General features: G+C 36.6%; 1 protein-coding gene across 2 annotated transcripts in view; it reads right to left on the bottom strand.

The window, feature by feature from the left end:
* The window catches only part of CFAP92 (cilia and flagella associated protein 92 (putative)), a 30651-nt gene extending 14658 nt beyond the window's left edge, over positions 1-15993 (bottom strand). For both annotated transcript variants that reach the window (XM_051983641.1, XM_051983652.1), the window contains exons 1-5: positions 14716-15993; positions 12638-12829; positions 6965-7253; positions 659-823; positions 44-241 (exon numbers count right to left, since the gene is read on the bottom strand). In XM_051983641.1, the coding sequence (XP_051839601.1) occupies positions 44-241; positions 659-823; positions 6965-7253; positions 12638-12829; positions 14716-15614 (1743 nt within the window). In that variant the 5' untranslated portion in view covers positions 15615-15993. The remainder of the gene's footprint in view (positions 1-43; positions 242-658; positions 824-6964; positions 7254-12637; positions 12830-14715) is intronic.
* Between the last annotated feature and the right edge of the window lie 4231 nt (positions 15994-20224).

Here is a 20224-nt window from a genome sequence, read left to right as displayed (position 1 = left end):
ACTGATCTCTATATGGGAATCACTTTACCTAACAAAATATTACCTCTTTTAATTCTTCTATCCGACTTGGATCTGGTTTCTTGGGGTGTTGATTACTTTCATAACTAGTTTGATATCCAGGGACTTGAAATCCTTCTGGAGTAAGCCAGAACTTAGATTTGGGTTTCTTACGGGTCAGGCCCACAGGTTCTGGAAAGGATCCAAGGTATTCTTTAGAGTAAGTGAACCTTTTTTCTCGTTCCTGTAAAGAATGTGATGAAATTTTAAAAGAAAAGTCCTTGGAAAATGACTTACTTCAGTAGAATTGACTCAAGGCAAGGGGTGAGGGGGTGAAAGGGTGCAGTATACAGACTTTGTTGCTGTAGTTTTCCATCCAGCCTTGGATAAATGAATTAGTTATCTAACTATTATCCTCTTAGCTGGGGGTTTTGCAGAAAGTTCAAGAAGTTATGATTCCTTTTCATTCTATCTCTTAAAAAAGACTTGAGAAATGTGGAATTATTTTTAACCACAAAAACTAAAAAGATTCTGGGAGCTTTTGGATGGCCAACAAGCCTCTAAGTGTGAGCAGACAATGGAGGGAAAATGATTCCTTATTCACAATTTAACTGTTTCATACACGGACACCCAGTATCAACAAGAAGTGGACCACACTCACCTTGTCCATCTGAGCAACCAACTGCTGCTTTGCCAGCTCCCCTGAATTGAACGTATGAGTGCTGTAGTTATGTACGGATTTCCCATCAGTAGGAATAAATCTGATTGTTTTCACTTTAGGTCGCTGGGAGAGCCTTCTAGAAAGAGCTGCTTTAAAAAAGTTTTTCTGAAAAGAAATGCCAGGGCTTAAGTTTTACCCATCTACATAATACATTCCCATTCCAAAACTACCATGATAACTATTTTATTTACTCAGGAAATTAAGCTATCATATTTAGCTAGATATTAAATCACAAGGATCTTTTCCTATTATAGTTGCCATCCCAATAATACTTGGTATTTACAGATTTAGAATGGAAAGTTGTAAAGATCATTTAACCCACAATAGTGCAATCCAACAAGCCCTGATTAAGCACTTATTAGTGATAAGGTAGGCCACCAAATAGAATACAGAAGTGCTAACCCCCCCAAAAAAAATATGTTGGGATTTCAGAACTCCATCATACTTGGGGACCATTTCAGGATGATCTATCAAAAATTAGGGAGAGGGGTTGGATCCCAAAAGCTTATTGGAGTCTTTGAGACAGATTGTCTCAAAAGAATAAGTAGACTTAAGCTATCTCCAAATCAAAAGGCGAAGATTTTATTACACTGCTGACAGCAGGCTAAAGCTATATGGGGTTTTAGCAATTTACTAGGAGGAAGATGAATATTAAAATCCCTAGTGAAACTCAGAATTAACCAACCAGAGGAAGATACCATTAAGGAGGAAGATGCCATTAAGGCTTGGCAAGTTCTAATGAACCCACAATGCTACAAGGCAGGCTACATTATAAAAAAAAGGGGGGGGGCGACTTTAGTGGGGATTATGCTATTGACTGATAGGCTAACTCTAAAAAAGAGTTTAGAGTATAAAACACCCTAAAATGGCAATAATAAGGAGAAAGATATCACAAAACATGGCAAGTTCCTAGAGAATCCCACCACTCCATAAGGTGGGCTAAATTCCCAAAGAAAGACGTTTTAGCAGGTATTTATGTAAGAGTAGAGTCTTTTACAGGGAAAAATAATATTGGGGATTGACATCATAACTTGACTTTCTGATTGATATAGTAATTGTAGATCTATGATGGTTTTGTCAATGCCAAGAATTATGCTGGGAGTTTAACCTGGGCCTACTACAATAAAAGCCTACTTAGGATAACAAAAAGCCTAATCAAATATCAGTGCTCCTCCTTGCTTGACTCTGGGAGTAGCTTGACTCCACAGTGCTCTCAGCCTAGCTACCAAGGACCAAGGACTTCACTCTTTGTTTAGGAATAAAGCTCTAGATTTGGAGCAGAGAAAATTCACAATGGTTTCTGCCTTCAGGAACTTAACATCTGACTCTTTAATTCTACAAATAAGTAACATGAAATAATGCAAATGCAAGGGAAAATGTAACTGAAGCTGTGTAATAATGTTGGGTTTTGGTCATGAAAGCCAGACTACAACCCCAGCGGAGGTTTTCTTGGCAAATATTTTTGCCATTACCTTTCCAGCTTATTTTACAGATGAGGGACTGACACAAAAAGGGCTAAGTGTCTTGCCCAGAATCACAATTTAATAAGTGACAGAAGTCAGATTTGAACACAAGAAGAAGTCGAGCGCTCTATCCATTGTGCTACCTCGTTGCCTCGTGTGATAATAACAGCCAAGGATCTTGGCCCTGAATAGAGCTAAGAAAATGTCATAGATCTCAAGTAAACCACAATCTCTCTGGGTTAATGTGAGAATTGAAGATGGTTTAGTTTCCACAGAATTACAAAACTTAGAGAAATACAAAGAAATGAAGCTTAAATCAGAAAAATGAAATTGAAAGCTAAGAAATGGAATGTAAAAGTTAGAGGGAAAACGGGAAATAAAATGTTGTAAGGAAAGCCATAAATTAGACTAAAAAACATATTATGATATGTAATTAGAGGGACTCATAAGGGGAAATCAGGCACTTCAGATAGACTAATCTACTCTGTAGTACCCAGCTAATGAAGGAAACAGGGAAGGGACTTGCATTTGGGGAATATTTGGCAAGTTCTAATGAACCCACAATGCTACAAGGCAGGCTACATAACTTAAAAAAAAAAAAAAAAAGGAATTTAGTGGGGATTATGCTATTGACTGGTGGGCTATAGGTTGTGCTTTTGGACTTCAAGCCTACTAGCTTACATATCCATTCTTTCAAGAAAATAAAATAAAATCTTCCCTGGATTCATCAGTGAGTCACTGAATCTCTTGATAAGGTATTTTGTTTCTTACAGTTTAACTTCCTCATTTAAAAAATTGAATAGCAATACTGAGAATGAAGAAAGGGTCTGAAATTCCACAGTACTTTAGAAATATAATATACTTTCATCCCTCCTGGCTAAAACATGCAGTAACATCCTAGCAGAGACAGATATGTTAGTGTAGTAAGTACTGCATAAAGTTAGTTATTATCATTATAATTATTACCTTCCCAGGAACTCTATCTAAAGTTAGGAATAAAAACAATGTAGACATTCAACTAACATATTAGAAAAAAGAACTTCAGTGTGGATAAAGATAAAAAGTAGCACTGAATAGGAGGACACATTTTTAAACTTTCATTCATTCTGTGAATCATGGTGTTCCAGACTTTAATTTTCAGACGTCAATAGATTTCTGTCCCTATCATTCATATTTCTTGCATAATAAATAGAAGCTGGGAGATTTGATCAAAAGTTCATTATGCAGTACAGCAGGAAATAGTACAACGAGCTCTTTTCCAAACTCTTCCAAACAGATCTAGAAACCAGACCAAATACCACTGGCAATCTCTACACCACCACCACCACCCCTCAAAAAAATCACAGTGAGTCATTTTTCTAATCCAGATCAATATGGAAACAGATAGACAAGTCTTAGATCCATAGGCACCGGAAATGGAGGTAGGGTGGGATGAGAGGGGATGGCAAACTGACCAGGACTCCATCACAAAAAAGAAATCTGGCAGCCAAGGGAAAGGCTGTAGGCAAGAAGTCCCAGAACCATACAGGACCACCCAGAGAGTGTGATGGAACAGGTGAAAAAGTCATGCGGGGTTCAGATTGTGAAAAGTTTTAAAAGCTAAATAGATGAGCTCATATTTGAATTTAAGAGACAAGGAAAACTTGACATGGTCAGACTTATATTTTAGTCAAAAGTCACTTTAGCAGCTGTGTGAAGAACGGATTGGAGAGACTTGCAGCAGGAAGACCAATTAGGCAGTTATTTGCAATTATCCAGTTAAGAGGTGATGAAGGTGAGCTTGGAAGTAGTAGAGATAAGAAAATTGTTGTGAACTAGCCATCTAGGGGAGGGGGAGGAGGGAAGGAGGGGAAAATTTGGAACAGAAGGTTTTGCAAGGGTCAATGTTGAAAAATTATCCATGCATATGTTTTGTAAGTAAAAAGCTGTAATAAAATATTTTTTTAAAAAGAAAGAAGGAAAACTGTTGTGAGAGATATTATGAAAATAGAATTGATTATGATAATAGAATTGCAAGTGACTGGATGGATGTATGAGGGTGAAATAAAGTAAGAAGTCAAGCATGACAGTAAGAGTGGGAACTGGAATGCCTGAAAAGATGGTGATATCCTTAAGTGGGAGTTAGGGGTGGTGGAAGGTTGTCAGAGAAAAGTGGGAGTCTGTTTGGGGCAAAAATATGACTTCAGTTTGGAGCCTGTTGAGGTTGAGATTCCTTACAAGATGCCTAGTTTGAAATAAATGTATACATGATTATGTATAAGTACATTTATAGTCCATAATATAATGAAATAGTAATTTTAAAAGGCATGGAAATCTGATTGTTGTCCCCAAACCCCACCGAAATCCTTAATCTCTCACTGACAAGCTGGTCAACAGGCTCTGTAACCATACCATCTGGTTTAATCAACACAGAAATCAGCCAATAAGGAAGAAACGCCAATAGGATGCAGAGCAAGATGTTGAATTTCAAACCACAGAAGGGACTTCCCCATGTGGTACCTGCCTTTTTTTTTTTTTTTTTGCTTTACTGTACTTGGGTGAACTGGTGATAACATCATTACCATACATTAATACCCCTCCCAATGGGTTTTTCTGTATGCATTCTAGGTAACTGCATGCTCAGTTGCACCCAGACTTTAGGACCTCCTATGTAAGAAAATTCCTCCTATAGCCTCAAAATTTGCATGTTTTGGGAAATAATCAGCACCATTTGCTCTGTTAAAAAAAAAAATCCTGGGCTGCTGGCTCCTTCAAGGAGCTTGGCCTATTGAGTGCATAAGTCTCATTAAAAGCCTTTGCGTGGGCTGGAGACTGTCTGAGCCTTAGAAACAACTCCATTACATATCTCTATTACCTCAGCAAAAGAAAATAAGAAAGAAATGTGCAGATCTAAGTGAAGACTAAATAATACTACCAGGAACAAACCTAACGAACAGGAAATATAGGTGGTAAAGAGAATGACAGAAATTCAATAATGTATCAACCCTTACAGGGTGCTGCTAAAGCAAACCTCAGAGGAAGATTTATTTCTCTAAAATTATTTATTAATGAAATTTTCAAAAGGATCAGTGAACAGAGCAAACAACTAAATGGATCAAATAATGAATGAAAAACACTAAAAGAATTGTTAAAGAAGACATCTTGAAAACTGGAGAACGGATATACTTAAAAATAGAAAGATTACATAACTGATAAAACAAAGTGTTGATTTTTTAATAAGATTAAAAATCATTAAATCATTGGCTCTTCCAATCAAAAAAGAAATTTAAAATTCCATTAAGGATAGTTCAGTATTAGCCAAAAATAATTAGTATGATTAGTCATATAAACAAAAAGGATTGTTTTTAATAGATATAGGGTAAATTAGTCCACTCAACTTAGAACCCCATCCTATGGTTAACTCGATTGAATGCCAGCTCATCAAAAATCCCCAGACTATGTTTCATATCTATCCACCCCAGACATCTTGAGACTTGTTCCTTTTTCCTTGCTGTAAAACACACAGCTCTGTTCTTTTCTACTTTTTGCTCAGAGAAAAGAAATCAATTCTCCCATAGCTTCTGGAAAAGATATGACAATTTCATGTATAATTCTCTTCTTATTTTCAATTTATATGAAAAATCTCACTTTATTTGGTGTTAAGTTCTGAATTTTAAAAAAAAATAATTTTTTTTGAAAAAATTCAGTATGACAATGGATTGACCTTTCATTATACGTGCCATTCCTATGATCCCACAAATAAAAAAATCCACCCCTTGTCACTGCTATAGGTTGCTCTCCTGGCTCTTTCATTAGACTATAAACTATATGAGGGTAAGGACTATCTAACTTTTATCTCCGTATTCTCAGTGCCTCATATAGTGGCTGGCATATAGCAGGTCTTTAACCATAGATATAAAGTCAAAAGATATGAACAGCTTTCAAAATAATTAATTAAGTGTAAATGATCATATGAAAAAATGCTACAAATCACTAACACAAGAAATATAAATTAAAACAACTCTAAAAGTTTTGCCTTACACCCTGAAAATTGACAAAGATGTCCAAAAATGGGAATAGATCATGATGTTGGAAGGACTATAAGAAAATACACACTAATATCCTGGAATTATGAATAGTTCTAACCTTTGACTCAGATGATCCACTATACCAGGGAAAACAAAGATAGAAAAGAAAGAAAAGACATCATAATATTCATAGTAGCATTCATTGTGGTAGCAAAAAAACTGTAAATAAAGAATATATTATTTTTATTTCTAGAGTGGCTAAATAAATGATTATATGTGTATATGAGAAAATATTATGTACTAAGAAGTAATGAATATGAAGAATTACAAAAAAAGCATTATAAAATTTATATACATATATATACAAATGCAGAATGAAATGAGAACCAAAAAATTTAAAACACTAATATATATATAAATTACAATAATGTGCTCTAAATAAAAAAATCACTGAAAGGAAATCAACACTGAGCTTAGCTAAAAAATCAATAATGTTTCCAGAGACCAGATAAAGAAGTCTTCCCTCTTCTTGACAGAGAGGTGGGAGACTTCTAAGGTGGGATGTTGCATATTGACTCCTTTTCTTTGTTACAAGGATAGCCTAAATTTCAAAATTGGGAGTAAGTGAAGGGTAGAGGAGGGTGTTTTCCCCCTCAAGAAATAACTTCTTTAAAAATAAAAGGTACCAATAAAAAATTTTTAAGTGGATTGTAGCAAAAATATGAAGACATGATGCTAATAGTAGCTTTATTTAAATAGTAGCAGGTGGTACCTACCTGAATGTAGGATGGTGCAATGGCCCTTTTTATTTCCATGTCTTTTTTCCATTGTAGATACTTTTCTTGATGTAATTTGATTAGGGAGTGAAAACTGTACACTTTTCTTTCTGGTCTTTCTATCTTTAAAACAGATGGTAATTTCTTCACTGGGGCTGGAGTTAACAACTCTGATCTACTAACAGGAACCCCGAATTCTTCGCTCATGCATTTTACCATTTCTGCTGAAGGCAACAAATCTCTTTCTATAACATCCTTGAGTTTCTTGCTATGACAGATGGTGTCAAGCCTATAAAGATCATTGGGACAGCACTTGAATCATCTTTATGCTACAGCAGGAACTTCCCACCACCATATCCCTAAAAAAAAAACCTCTTCGTTTTGTCATTTCCACATACATGGTTCTGGGGCTTCTTAAGGGGTATGAAATTAAAGTGCATTACTTTTCTCCAGAACCTCCCCCCACCCCCATTCCACATCATAGAAAAGTCAATCAGTGAAAATATGATTTTATAAGTAGGTGCAGATGTGAATTCAATTATAGGAAAATATGTAAAATGCAAATGTGGAATCAATATAGTGTAGGTTAATACACTGACCCCCAAAGAGAGTATAAAATATTTGAATAAAGACAATATTTATATAGCTTGATAATTGCTACTACTCCCTCCCATAGTTTATAACATGGTGGCTTGCAGAAAGCTCACTATGTTTGTTAAATGAATTCAATAGTTGAATATTACTCTTCCAATTCCTAAGTGAATGAATGTGTCGTTTGTTCATTATCTGTTCAATGAATGAATGGATGGATTGTCCAATTCAACAAATAGTACAGGGCATTACACTAATTTCTAGAGATAAAAAGATGAGAAAACAGTCCCAGGTTCTAAGGAGCTTATTACAATGGAAGGGATGAGGTATGTGTATGTCAAGGTATATCTAACCTCATTTCATAGCCCAACACTTTAAAAGATCTTGTGGAAAACAATGGTTTCTCCTTTTAGTCTCTGCTTATATCAACTTGGGGGAAGGGGAGAAAAAGAGGAAGACAGAGAGAGATGGAGGGAGAGAGAAAGAAAGAGAGAGAAAGAGAGAGAAAGAAAGGAAAAAAGGAAGGGAGAGGAGGGAGGGAGGGAAAAAATACACTCCAGCAAATGTTCGGATATCCTGAAATATCCTGCTTTTATGAGAATTTTGTGATCTCTTTACTAAAATCTCCATTTAATTAGTTTTTCTGTTCAAGGGATCTGCAGCCTCTTCCAATGACAGTATCATTTCTGTTTCTCCCTTTGCTGACTTTCACTCAGATGTTTTATGCTTTCCCACAGTAAATTCCTAGATTTCCTCACGATTAATACCTTCTTAATGAACAACTCTATTTTCTATCCCCCCCCCTTTTTTTTCCTATCTTGGCTTCTTTAATATCTCATATTCTTCTGGAGTCATATTCTGGTCATATATCACATGTTCTAACCGCATGACTTAACTACGAGGTCAAATTTTACCTCTGTTTTAGGAACTCTATCCTATTTATTACAATACTTTGTACATTTGTATATAGACATTTGAAGTCATGGTTTTTATGTTAGATTTTTTTTTGGTCTAATGTCTCTTGTGAATTTTTGCATCTTTTCTATTCTTCCCTTCTATTCTCTATTGTACCAGCCATGGTAGACTTAGGGGAATAGTTTTGTTTTTACCCTTATTTTTCAGCTCAGATATGTTAAATTTGAGGTGCTAGTAGGGTTTCTGGATGATATCCACTAGCAAGTTGCAATTAGAGACCTGGAACTCAGAGACATTAAGGCTACCCCCCACTTCTTCCCCACAGCTATATATGTGCAATATTTGTATTGTATACCATACCATATACATATATACATACATATATGTGTACAAACACATATACATGCATGTACGTACATACATTTAGGAACATATATACAAATACACGTATATACTTGTACACACATACATGCATATGTATGTATAGATGAATGAAAGTTAACTGCATAGAGATGATAAATGAAGACATGGAAGTGGATGAGTCTCTAGAGGAGGCAGGAAGAAGCAGCTAAATCAGCAAAGTCATGCTGGTACGTGAGGAAAATCAGGGAGCAGCATCTGTATACAAGTCTTATGTTCATTCTGATCACATTTCAAGAATAAAAGCTGATAAGCCAGAGAGCTTCCAAAGGATGACAACCAGGGAAATCAAGGTCTGTGCCCTATGAGAAGCAGCTGAAGGAATCAAAAGTATTGAGAAGACTCAGTATAGATCCTTTTTTTTTTTTTTTTTTTTTTTTTTTAGTACTCAAATAGCTATTGTATAGAAAGAATAAACTTGTGCTGTTTGGTCCCAGAAGAAAAAACTTGAGCAAGAATGTATATTACAAAAAGAGAAATTTAAGCTTGCTGTACGGAAAAAATTCCTGAACAACTATAGCTAGATTATTCTCAGAAATATAATGATCCAAGACAATTCCAAAGGATTTATGATAAAAGATGCTATTTACCTCCAGAGAAAGAACTGAAAGGGTCTGAATGCACATCAAAGCATACTGCTGTTTTTCATTTTCTTTCCCAATAGGGTGTTGTTTGGGGGGGGAGTTTGGTCTGTGTTTTCTTTCACATGACTAATATGGAAATATCTCTTGCATGATCGCACATATATAACATATATCAAATTGCTTGCCATTATGGAATGGGGAAAAGGCAGGGAAGGAGAGAATTTGGAACTCAAAAAATCTTAAATGCTAAAAATAGTTTTTACATATAATTTGAAAAAATATTTTTTTCAAAAATTGTTTAAAAAACAATTAGAGTTATTCAAGAGTAGAATGGACTGCCTTGGAAGATAATGACTTTAAGATAGTCTTTACAGTCAAGATAGTGCCTTGTGATGCCTCTGGTCCACTTCAAAATCGAAGGATAAACAACAAATAAAGGCTATACAATCCTTTGTCATTATGTTGGAGAAGGGCTTTTTTTCCCCAAGAAACATGAACTAATCATCACTTTAAATTCTGAAATTCTTTGATTTGGTGAATTTAAGTGAGAAGGAAATAAAAAAGTGTTGTGAGGATGGTAATTACCAGTATCATCTATAGAAAGGTCAAAGAGGATGAGTTCTAAAGAAAGGCAATTCGATTGGACAATTATGAAGTTATGAAAGAGCTCAGAAAAATAGTTTCAATGCAGTAGCTCTGGCAGATCAGATTTCAGGGGAAGTGAGTACTAAATGTTTAAAAAGTTTAAACTAATTCTTCTTTAAAAACATAGTAGGATAGGCCAAGAGAAATATGTTAGAAATTTAAGAAGCCAGCAGGATCAAAGGAAGGGTTTGGTTTTTTTGTTTGTCTGTTGTTGTTTTTTGGCTGAGACAATTGGGGTTAAGTGACTTGCCCAGGATCAGACAGCTAGGAAGTGTTAAGTGTCTGAGATCAGATTTGAAACTCAGATCCTCCTGACTTCAGGGCTGGTGCTCCGTCTAGTATACCAACTACCTGCCCCCTTTTTTTGTTTGTTTTTGAAGGCTGAGAGAGACCTGGACATGTTTTGTAAGCAGAAGAAGGGGTAGGCTAAAGCCAGTTCAGGAGAGCCAACTATTAATTTTCAGTGTGAACATTTATATCTCAGAAATCAATAAACTACAAATCTAAGCTGGACTTCTATACTTAAGGTAGTGATGGAGAAAATGTTAGTAATTCATTGTGTGTACATTTTTTCCCAGAAAGCTGATTGTTAAATATTTATTAGTATACTCCTGGGCCAAGAAAAAATGGCTATTAAAAATAAAAAGAATGATGCTGAGTCTGGGGATAATAGTTGAAAAAAGGCTTTGGAGGAAATGGGAGGACATAAGATCTTGATTACTTCTTTTTCCTTTGTCCTCTTTGTATAAGTACTAAGTCCTATCAATTTATATTTCAATTTTTTTTCCTGAAATCATCCCTTCTTCTTTCTTGTCACTACCCTAACCTACTTGCTTCTCACTTTACATTTGGACCATAGTATCTGCAATCACATGCTGACTCTTCTCTTCCCCACCTTCAGTCTTTCTTTTTCAAATATATCCTACAGACCAAAGGCAAATTTCACCTTGTCAGACCCTTGCCAAAAATCCCCTAGTAGTGACAGAATAAATTCCAAAGTCCTTGGTCAAGCATTCAAGGCCATTTAGAATCTGACCCCATGCTACCTAGACCAACTTTATCTTCCATGTCTTCCCAACAAGAAGCCTCTGTTTGATCTTGGTAGATTCTCACTTTTTTCTGAACAAGCCACAATTTATTTCTCAGTTCTTTGTTTTTGTCCATTTTGTTTGCCCACCCCAAGTCTTCATCCCTCTTCCTTCAATCTCTCCAAATTCTGCGCAACTTTCAAGATCCACCTCAAGTCTCATCTCCTCCACAAGGCCTGTCCCAATTATACCAATTCTATGACCTTCCTTCCCAGAATGCATGTAGCATTTACTGTCTGTGTCACTCATTTTAGGATTCATTAGAACACTTTCTTTTACTGTTTACTGAACATGTCAGAATGAATTCTACTGTAAGCTTCTTGAAGAAAAAGGTCATGTTTTACATCTATTCTTATCTCCTCAGTCCCTACAGTAGCATGAGTCTCAGTACTGTAGCTGAATGAATAAATGAGAATAGAAATGTTTTTGAAATGTTTGTCTCCTAATTTTAAAAATGAGTACAAGATTATATATGTGTATGTGTGTGTATGTTAAACATAGTTTAAAATACTAAAGTGTTTTCTACCTACCTACCCAAATTCTACTCTTATAATAAATTATCTTGTAATGGCTTTCCTTCCAGATATGATGAAAGGTATGATGACGTTGCTTGTAATTATAATTAACTCTCAACTCTATTTGAACCATTCAGGTTAAGAACAATAAAGCTATTTGTTCAGGAATCTGAGCAAAGACAAATCCCTTGACTCTGAATACTCCATTGTCATCAACTTACATCAAATCTTCTCTGAAGAAAACAGGCAAAAACAAGCAAAGAGATTGTTTGGATTATATCTATATGAAATATAGATATAATGTATAATATAGATATAGATATACCATCAGATATAGATATGGAGTATATATATACACACACACACACATAGATATTCTCCCTGTCCATTGATACCATGGATAAGTGACTTAAAGAGAGCATCTTTGGAACTGATTCATTCAAGCATTCCCAAATCTCATCTACTCTTTTTAGTAGTTATATTCAGTGCTGAGACCTACAGTTTAAGAGAAGGACTAAGAAGCTGGAGGTCATCCATAGAAGGATATCTTGGGAAGCAATCATGCCACAAAAGTTTGGTTCAAAAGTCTGGGACTCCAATTTCTGCTTAAACTCTTCCAATAACTGGGATGAGGCAACCCTTTCCCCTGTTAGACAGCCCTGCTTGTTAGGAAGTTCCAAAAGACAATCTTTTTTGCTAAAAAAAAAAAAAAAAAAAAAAGGCTTAGGGGAAAAAAAGAGAAGAAAAGATTTAGAGAAACATCATTCCTATCTTCAAATCTAGTAAGGGCATGTTCCTTGGAAATGTTTTTATTAAAACTGTAAGAAAATTTGCAATTATTTCAGAAATATGCTTAAGCTGCTCTTGTACTCTAGCAGTCAGTTCAAGATAAAACATAACAGAGTAGATTCTAACTTTATCAGGGCCTGAAAGGATGGTTGCGGAATTAGTCCTCTGACATAAATCACCGACTCTCTCACTAAAGATGAAAGAGGTTTGCAGAGATGGATATGGTATATCACTGCATCCAGATCCGAGTAGAGGCGTTCATGAAATGTTAAGTCCGAGTTATAAAGTACTTGAAATATTCCTTCTGAATCTGGCGCACTGTAACAGAGGACCACAATAATGAATAATAATGATAAAATAACAATAATAATAGTATTTATATGCTATTTTAAACTTTCTACAAATATTGCTTCATTTTATCTTCACAACAGCCCTGGAATGTAGATGCTATTATTATTCTCACTTTAAGTATTTTAGTGATCCTTCATTTTACAAATGAGGAAACTGAGGCAGGCAGAGGTTAAATGACTTGCAAGGTCATATAGCTAGTAAGTGTTTGAAATCAAATTTGTACTCGGGTCTTCTTGAGTGCAGATCCAGCATTCTATCCACCATCTCATTGTCTTTGAATACTAATGATCACTGGGTTTTGTTTGAAATCTCCTTTTTATTAATTACACGTTAGGAGATTAAATTTCCCATGTAGGCGCTAAATGTTCTATTTGATTGGTTATGATAGATCCTTCCTTTTCCTAACTTTGCTTTTCTATGATTTTGATGACATAACTCCTTTAAAAAGTAAGTCAGCCTTGGAGAATTTTGCCTGTTTCCAATATTTCATTCTAAAAGTGATGGTCTTTTGTATTGTAATGAACTATTTGTACAAAGTTATGGAAATTTTTGCCTAAATTATCTGACATGAACCTCATCTTTCTGGAATGAATAGCCATGTCTGAAATGAGGGGTATTTCTAGCTTCAATAGTTATTAGATTTTTAGCTAAAGTATCACAAACAATAATACATGGATCACTATTTTCTATGGCTGAAGAGTCAGTTCGAATATAATCGCAAGAGCTATCTTGTCCTTTGAGCAAGGACTTCAGTTCCAAGTTTAGCTAAATTGGCATGCTTCATGAACATGGAACTTGTTCTAATAATAAAAGCATCTCATATTTATAGTTGAGAATTTATAAAGCACTTCCCTGTCAATGTCCCGATTTTACTAATGAAGAAACAGGCTGGGGCAAGTAAGTGTCTCCCATAACCACATAGGGCACAAGACAAGTAAACGGCAGACCTAGAAATTCATCCTCAGGTCTTTTTACTCCAAGTTTGTTGTCCTCTCTGTTAATTAAGGCTGCCCCATTCAGTTTATTCTTTTTGTGACATTCAATTAAAAAGTAATATAGGGGCAGCTACATGTCACAATAGATAAAGCACTGACCCTGGAATCAGGAGGACCTGAATTCAAATCCAACTTCAGACACTTCATACTTCCTAGCTGTGACATCCTGGGCAGTCCCCTAATCCCAATTGCCTTGCCAAAACAAATAAACAAAAAAAAAAAAAACTGAAATAAAAACCAAAAAACCAACAATGTATTTTTTGTTGTTTTTTTTGTTTCATAGGCTGTGTGAATTGTTTGGTTACAGTATATAGTGAAAACAGTCAGTGGCTAGACCCTAGTTAGTAATGTGACCATGGGCAAACCACTCAACCTCTCTGTGCTTCAGTTTCCTTAGCTGTAAAATGGGGGTGAGAATACCACTTACTTCCCTTCCCTACAACTCTTAATCCTAGAGTTTTCATATGTTATTTTGACAGCTATTTTAGCACTTGCTTTTAAGTTATTGGGATGTTTGGGAGGGGAATGGGTTAAGTCCAATAGGGTGCTATATTAGAGTCTTAACCCGGGAGTCAGGGGACCTGGCTTCTGAAACTAACTCTACTATGAATTCATCCCATATGCTCAGACAAATAACTTCCCTTCTATAGAACTAAGTTTCATCATCTATAAAGTGGAGAGGTTAAATCAAATTATCTAGGCACCCCACTTTAATACATGAAAAGCTCTATAATGTAATATACTTGGGCAACCCATCTGTTAACACTGATCAAGGGCTGCTTTGACAAAAAAAAAGAGTTATCAATTTTGGTTGTTTTTGCTATTTTTTAAGGAAAATAAATCATCAAAATTGCTTACCGATTTGGAAATTGTTCCCATAACTTCCTCAGTCCTTGCTGTGCCAATCCTTCTAAAATAAAGAGGTGAATTTGTCCATCAAACAAATGGAATCCAGTGATCACATCTTGGTCTAGCTTTGCCTGTATTCTAATTTTCACCTTAAAGGCTGAAAGAGCCTCTTGAATATCATCAAAAGGGTAAGATTCCAAGTGGAGAGCTTTGGCATTGATTTCCGTAATGCCGTTCAGGAGAGCCCTCTTGAAGTCAGTTTTTGAAGGATCAAATATATAAATTATGCGCCCATATCGTTCACTTGAAATTTCACCCACATCTATCCCTGCATCCAACTTCAGGGGCGCACATAATTCTATCCTCAATCTAAGCATTGAGGAGTAGTCCAAGTATTTGCCCATGGGTATTGGAAAAGTCTTCAGAGTATCCATTGGATCGTGACCACCAAAGGTTTTCTTATATGCTCTGCCATCCTTTTGGAAGTAAGTGTATTCAGTTTTACATCTGTGAATGGGCACAAATAAGTCCATCAACTTTTGGCCAAGCAGCAGATCAGCAAAACTGACCTTAGCAATCCCATAAGGATCCCACTTTTTGTTAATGCTTTCAAATGGGTTTTCAGCCATGTAAGTAATATGACTCATATTGGTCAAATTTGCATCTGCTGAATCTTCCCCAAACAGAGAAGGTTCAGCTAAAAAAATGTCCTCTTTTCTATCTCGATCATGAATTTCAACTTCCATTGGTGGTCCTTCCAGGTATTCACGCAGATTTCGAGAGTCCAGTGCCCCTATGAGGATTACATTGATATCATCAAAATAGATATGTGTTCCATAGGGTCGTCCTTGAGTTTGGTGAACAGGAGTGTCATGAAACTTGTATTTACAGTATACTGGAATGCACATTTTCTAAAAAAAGAAGAAGGAGGAGGAAGAGAAGCAGAAAAAGAGGAGAAGGAAGGAAGGAAGGAAGGAAGGAAGGAAGGAAGGAAGGAAAAAAGGAAGGAAGGAAGGAAGGAAGGAAGGAAGGAAGGAAGGAAGGAAGGAAGGAAGGAAGGAAGGAAGGAAAAAAATAAGATTACTTGCATAAGCTCATAGAATTTTTTTTCCTTCTTCTATCTCAATCATTTTTCTTGACTGAAGAGTGGAGTACAAGAAATGATACATAAGATATTATCTAAAAATGCTCTTTTATTAGAAAGTGGAGGTAGAGAGAGTACTGGTAAGCAAAGAATATCTTTTTTTTTTTAATTCATAGATTTAGAGTAGGAAAACCACCTAGTCCAATATCCCCATTTTGTAGATGGGAAAATGGTGGCCCAAAAGGGACTTGTCCAGGGTCACAGAGTCAGTAGGTATTAATAAGGTCTTTGTGACACCAAATCTAGGACCCTCTCTACAATTTCAAGCTGCCTCTAAAATGTAAAAGGAGGCCTCCAATACAGTAGATAGATTCTCTATATTGGTCTGATGGGAGAACCCAGGCAAGAATCCGAGAGAATGAAAAAATATGACTCTGTACTGCTGAAGGTCTATCCACATGCATGGATAATGAATTCATTTTTGCATAAAGATTAAAAAAAACTCAAAAGAGGACCAGGAGGTAATAGCAACTCTCAGAGCCATCTTTAGGAGCTTATATAAATTGCTCCAACTGCCTAACTACCCAGCTGTGGAAGGTACCAGTCTTTCATCTCTCAGTTAGACACAGAATACTCTCTGTGTATACATGGATATCCTAGAGTTTGGCAAAGATAACTGGAATGGTTGTCATTTCCTTCTCCAGCTCATTTTACAAATAAGGAAACTGAGGCAAACAGAGTTAAGTGACTTGCCCAGAGTCATACAGTTAATGTCTGAGGTTGGATCTGAACTCATAAAGATGAGTCTTTCTGATTCCATGTCATGTTTTTAAAATATTCTTAGAGCTACCCTCTTTCTGATCTGGGAAATGCAAGAACTGACTGCAAGAATGAATTCCAGGGATTTCAGTGATATGGGAGTGGAAACAGTTTGGGCAGGAGGATAGGGAGGAAAGGAAGAACATCAAAGTCTTATCATGGTGGGTAATGTGCCAAAGATAGCAATCCATCTGGTGAAGTTAACTTCAAATTAAAAATAAATTTTCGTTGTCAGTTTTATGAGATTTTTATAGCATTTCCAGATAACAATGGGGAGCAATCAATGAATTGATAGAATTCACTTAAATTTATTAAATGCTTACAATGTGTCAGACACAGTGTGGGATGAAGGCATAGAAAAATAAAAATGAAACAGTCTCTGACTTCAAGGAGCTAATATACACCTGTATAAATACAAGGATATTAGAGATATGTTATTAGGATATTATTAAATGGGTCTACCTTGGGGTACAGATAGGAAAGTGAATAATTTCCCATACATTCACTATCTCATTGATAAAAACTTCTTTGACAGTATTGTGACACAATTTCTCAATGCAGCCCAAATCCTCCCATGAACCCTAAGAGGTTTATTATGCTAAGCCTTCTTCTAGGTATTGGAAACAGAATGAGAAAGGATATCAAATAAACACAAGTTAGTTTAGGGAAGCAGGTGGTAGCAACTAAGGGGATCAAGAATACCAATTAGGTAGAGCAGTGAACTTGGAATCACGAAGACTCTTCATGATGGTCTCAAATCTGGCCACAAACACTTCCTAGCTGTTTGATGCTGGGCAAGTCACTTTACCCTGTCTGCCTCAGTTATCTGTAAAATGACTCGAGAAGGAAATGGCAAAACTACTCCAATATCTCTGCCAAGAAAACCCCAAATAAAGACACAAGGAATGAAAACCCCAAATGAATCCTATTGGACATCACTGAAATGATTAATTAACAATAAAAAGGAAGGAAAGGTTCACTTAATTCAGATTAGCAGCCCTCTGTCTAGCCTGGGATTTGAGGTGTTTAGTTAATAATAGGGTAGGCTGCTAGTGAAAGAGACAGAAAATGCCAACTATATCACAAAGATTCCTTAAGGGGACAGACCAGCTGATGATCTAATGACTAGTAATTAATTTCTGATTTAAAATTAGACAAAGGATAAAGGCCTGTGTTCATATTCTAGCCACACAATATAAAAAGGGCAGGAGGAAAGAAAAAAACAACTCCCACTTATTTAAACCTTCAAATAGTAACTATTAAGAGGTGAGATGGGGAAATAGGAGGAAGGAGGCAACACTCTCCAGGATTTTGAAAATAAGTTATAGAATAGAAAAGAAAAGAGGGCTGCTTTTTTCCTCTTGGGTGGGTTGGGAACTAGAAATCTGGAGGACGTTCCCCCAGATTCTGATTTGGTTTCCAGAAGTCAGTTGGGAGTGTTAATAGAACATACTTGGACTAATGGGGTGTATGGGGTTTTCAGGAGGACTAACCTTCTAGTGTGAAGGCTTGCTGAGCCTTTTTCAGGGTTACTCAAAGGTACTTTGGTACCTACTTATTCATCTAACTCTTCCCTATGGCTCCAAGCAGCTGTGGCTGAAGTCAAACCATCTTGGAAGATGGGCTAAACAAGGCTGAGGATAATCTAAAGCCTCAAACCTGCTGGGGATGTCGACCCCAAGCATGAAAAGACTTTCTTTGACAGAATGACAGATGAGAACAATTTGTTCCAAAAGCAATGGAGGAAGCCAAAACAGGCTCAGTGGAGTGCTTAGAGCTTGGTCAGACACTAAAGACAACCATGGTCATCCACTGCATCCCAGCCTATTGCCCATCATCCTGCCTTTTATCTTACCACTGGAGCTGGATGATTCAGGAAGAGAGAGGAAAGGTGAGGACTTTGTGCAACTCTGGCTCACTTAAATCCAATTTTCTCATGAGGCAAAACATCCCTTGTAATGTGACTTTACTCTTTGAAAGTGAAGGACAAGGGGGCAGCAAGATGGCACATTAGATAGAGCATCATGAGGTCAGCATCCTGAGCCAGGAGGACCCGAGTTCAAACTCAGTCTCAGCCTCTTAGAACTTACTAGCTGTATGACAATAAGCAAATCATTTAACCCCAACTGCCCCACAAAAATAAATAGAAAATGAAAGACAAATAATAACTTGTATTAATGAAGGTAGCACCCCAGAAGTCTGGCTCCTCCATGAGTGGATCAGGAAGAAGACAGCAGATGAGAAGTATTTCCCCATTTCTTGTTTTCATGTTTCTTCATTCCTCTTCATTCATTCCTACAACTCATTTCCCACCTCTTTGTCTTTGCAGAGCCTATTCCTCACACCTGCAGTACCTTCTGTTTTCACCTCTTAGAATCCTTAGCTTCCTTCAAAGCTTAATTTGTGGCCCACCTCTTCCAAGAAATCTTCCTTTCCTGGTCCTTCTAGCTGTGAGTATTTTGTCTCTCTTCAAATCATTATGCATATACTTCTCTGTTTTACATCATTTATCCCTCTTTATAAAGTACAAACTTCTCCAGGGCAGGAATTGTTGAATGAATGAATGGAAAAACATGTCTTAAATGGTTACTATGTCAGATTGGCACAGTCTAGGGAGGGAGTTCTTTTTGGAGCCAGGAAAACCTAGGATAAATTTCTGACCATGGAAAAGTCATGACTTCTTTGTATTCTAGGCAATTTTCTAAGACTAGAAAGGGCCAACTTGCACAGAGGATGTTTTCTCATTTGAATATTCCCTATAACACTGAAATTTTAAGTCTAGTTCTCTCTCTCCTCTCCTTTACTATATTCAGGTACAGCGCTACTGATTACTGAAGACAAATTCAAAATTCAAAATGTACCTTCTCTTCAAGAAAGAGACAAAACACATTGGGAAGTGGTGATTAGAAAAGAGTACTTTGTTAGGTTAAATCATAGCTTGGTCAGACACTAAAGTGTGAACCATGGAGCAGCAGATTAAAATGCTAACCACCATTAAGCAGAACCAAGATGGCAGAGTAAAGACAGGACCTCGTCTGAAATCTCCCAAATTCCCCTCCAAACAATGTTAACATCTCAAAACAAATTCTGAAGTGAGAGAATCAATTGGGCAAAATAATTTTCCATCCCCAAGACAAATTGGAACTTGGCAAGAAAGGTCTGTTTCAGTGGGGTGAGAGTGGCATACAGTCCAGTGTCTGTGTCTACCTGGGAATATGGGATCAGTGGCAGTTGCAGCTTTTGAAGATCTCAGCTCACAGATAGTTAAGAGGATCAAAAAAACTGGTTTAAAAAGAGATAACAGGAGACCCTTTGCTATCACTAGGTGCAGAACTCTGTTGTATCACTCATACCCAATTCTGGATCACAATCTCAGGAAGAAGAGGAGTTCTAGCAAGAGCAAAGACCCTATTCATAGTATCAGGGCAAAAAAAGTGCTTGTGGTCACACAAAGACCACAGCACAAGGAGAGCAGTGACCACACTTCTTAGATCATACCACTTTGGAAGAAATGAAACTTATAGACCCCCAGAACTAGCTCTCAACACAGTAATATGAAAAACTTGAGATGTCTGTAGAACATTTGTCTCCTTCACCCTGGGAACAGAGCCTAAT

This window comes from Antechinus flavipes, chromosome 1, assembly GCF_016432865.1.
Source record: "Antechinus flavipes isolate AdamAnt ecotype Samford, QLD, Australia chromosome 1, AdamAnt_v2, whole genome shotgun sequence".
Lineage (NCBI taxonomy): Eukaryota > Metazoa > Chordata > Mammalia > Dasyuromorphia > Dasyuridae > Antechinus > Antechinus flavipes.
This window is presented reverse-complemented; position numbering and strand designations above follow the sequence as displayed.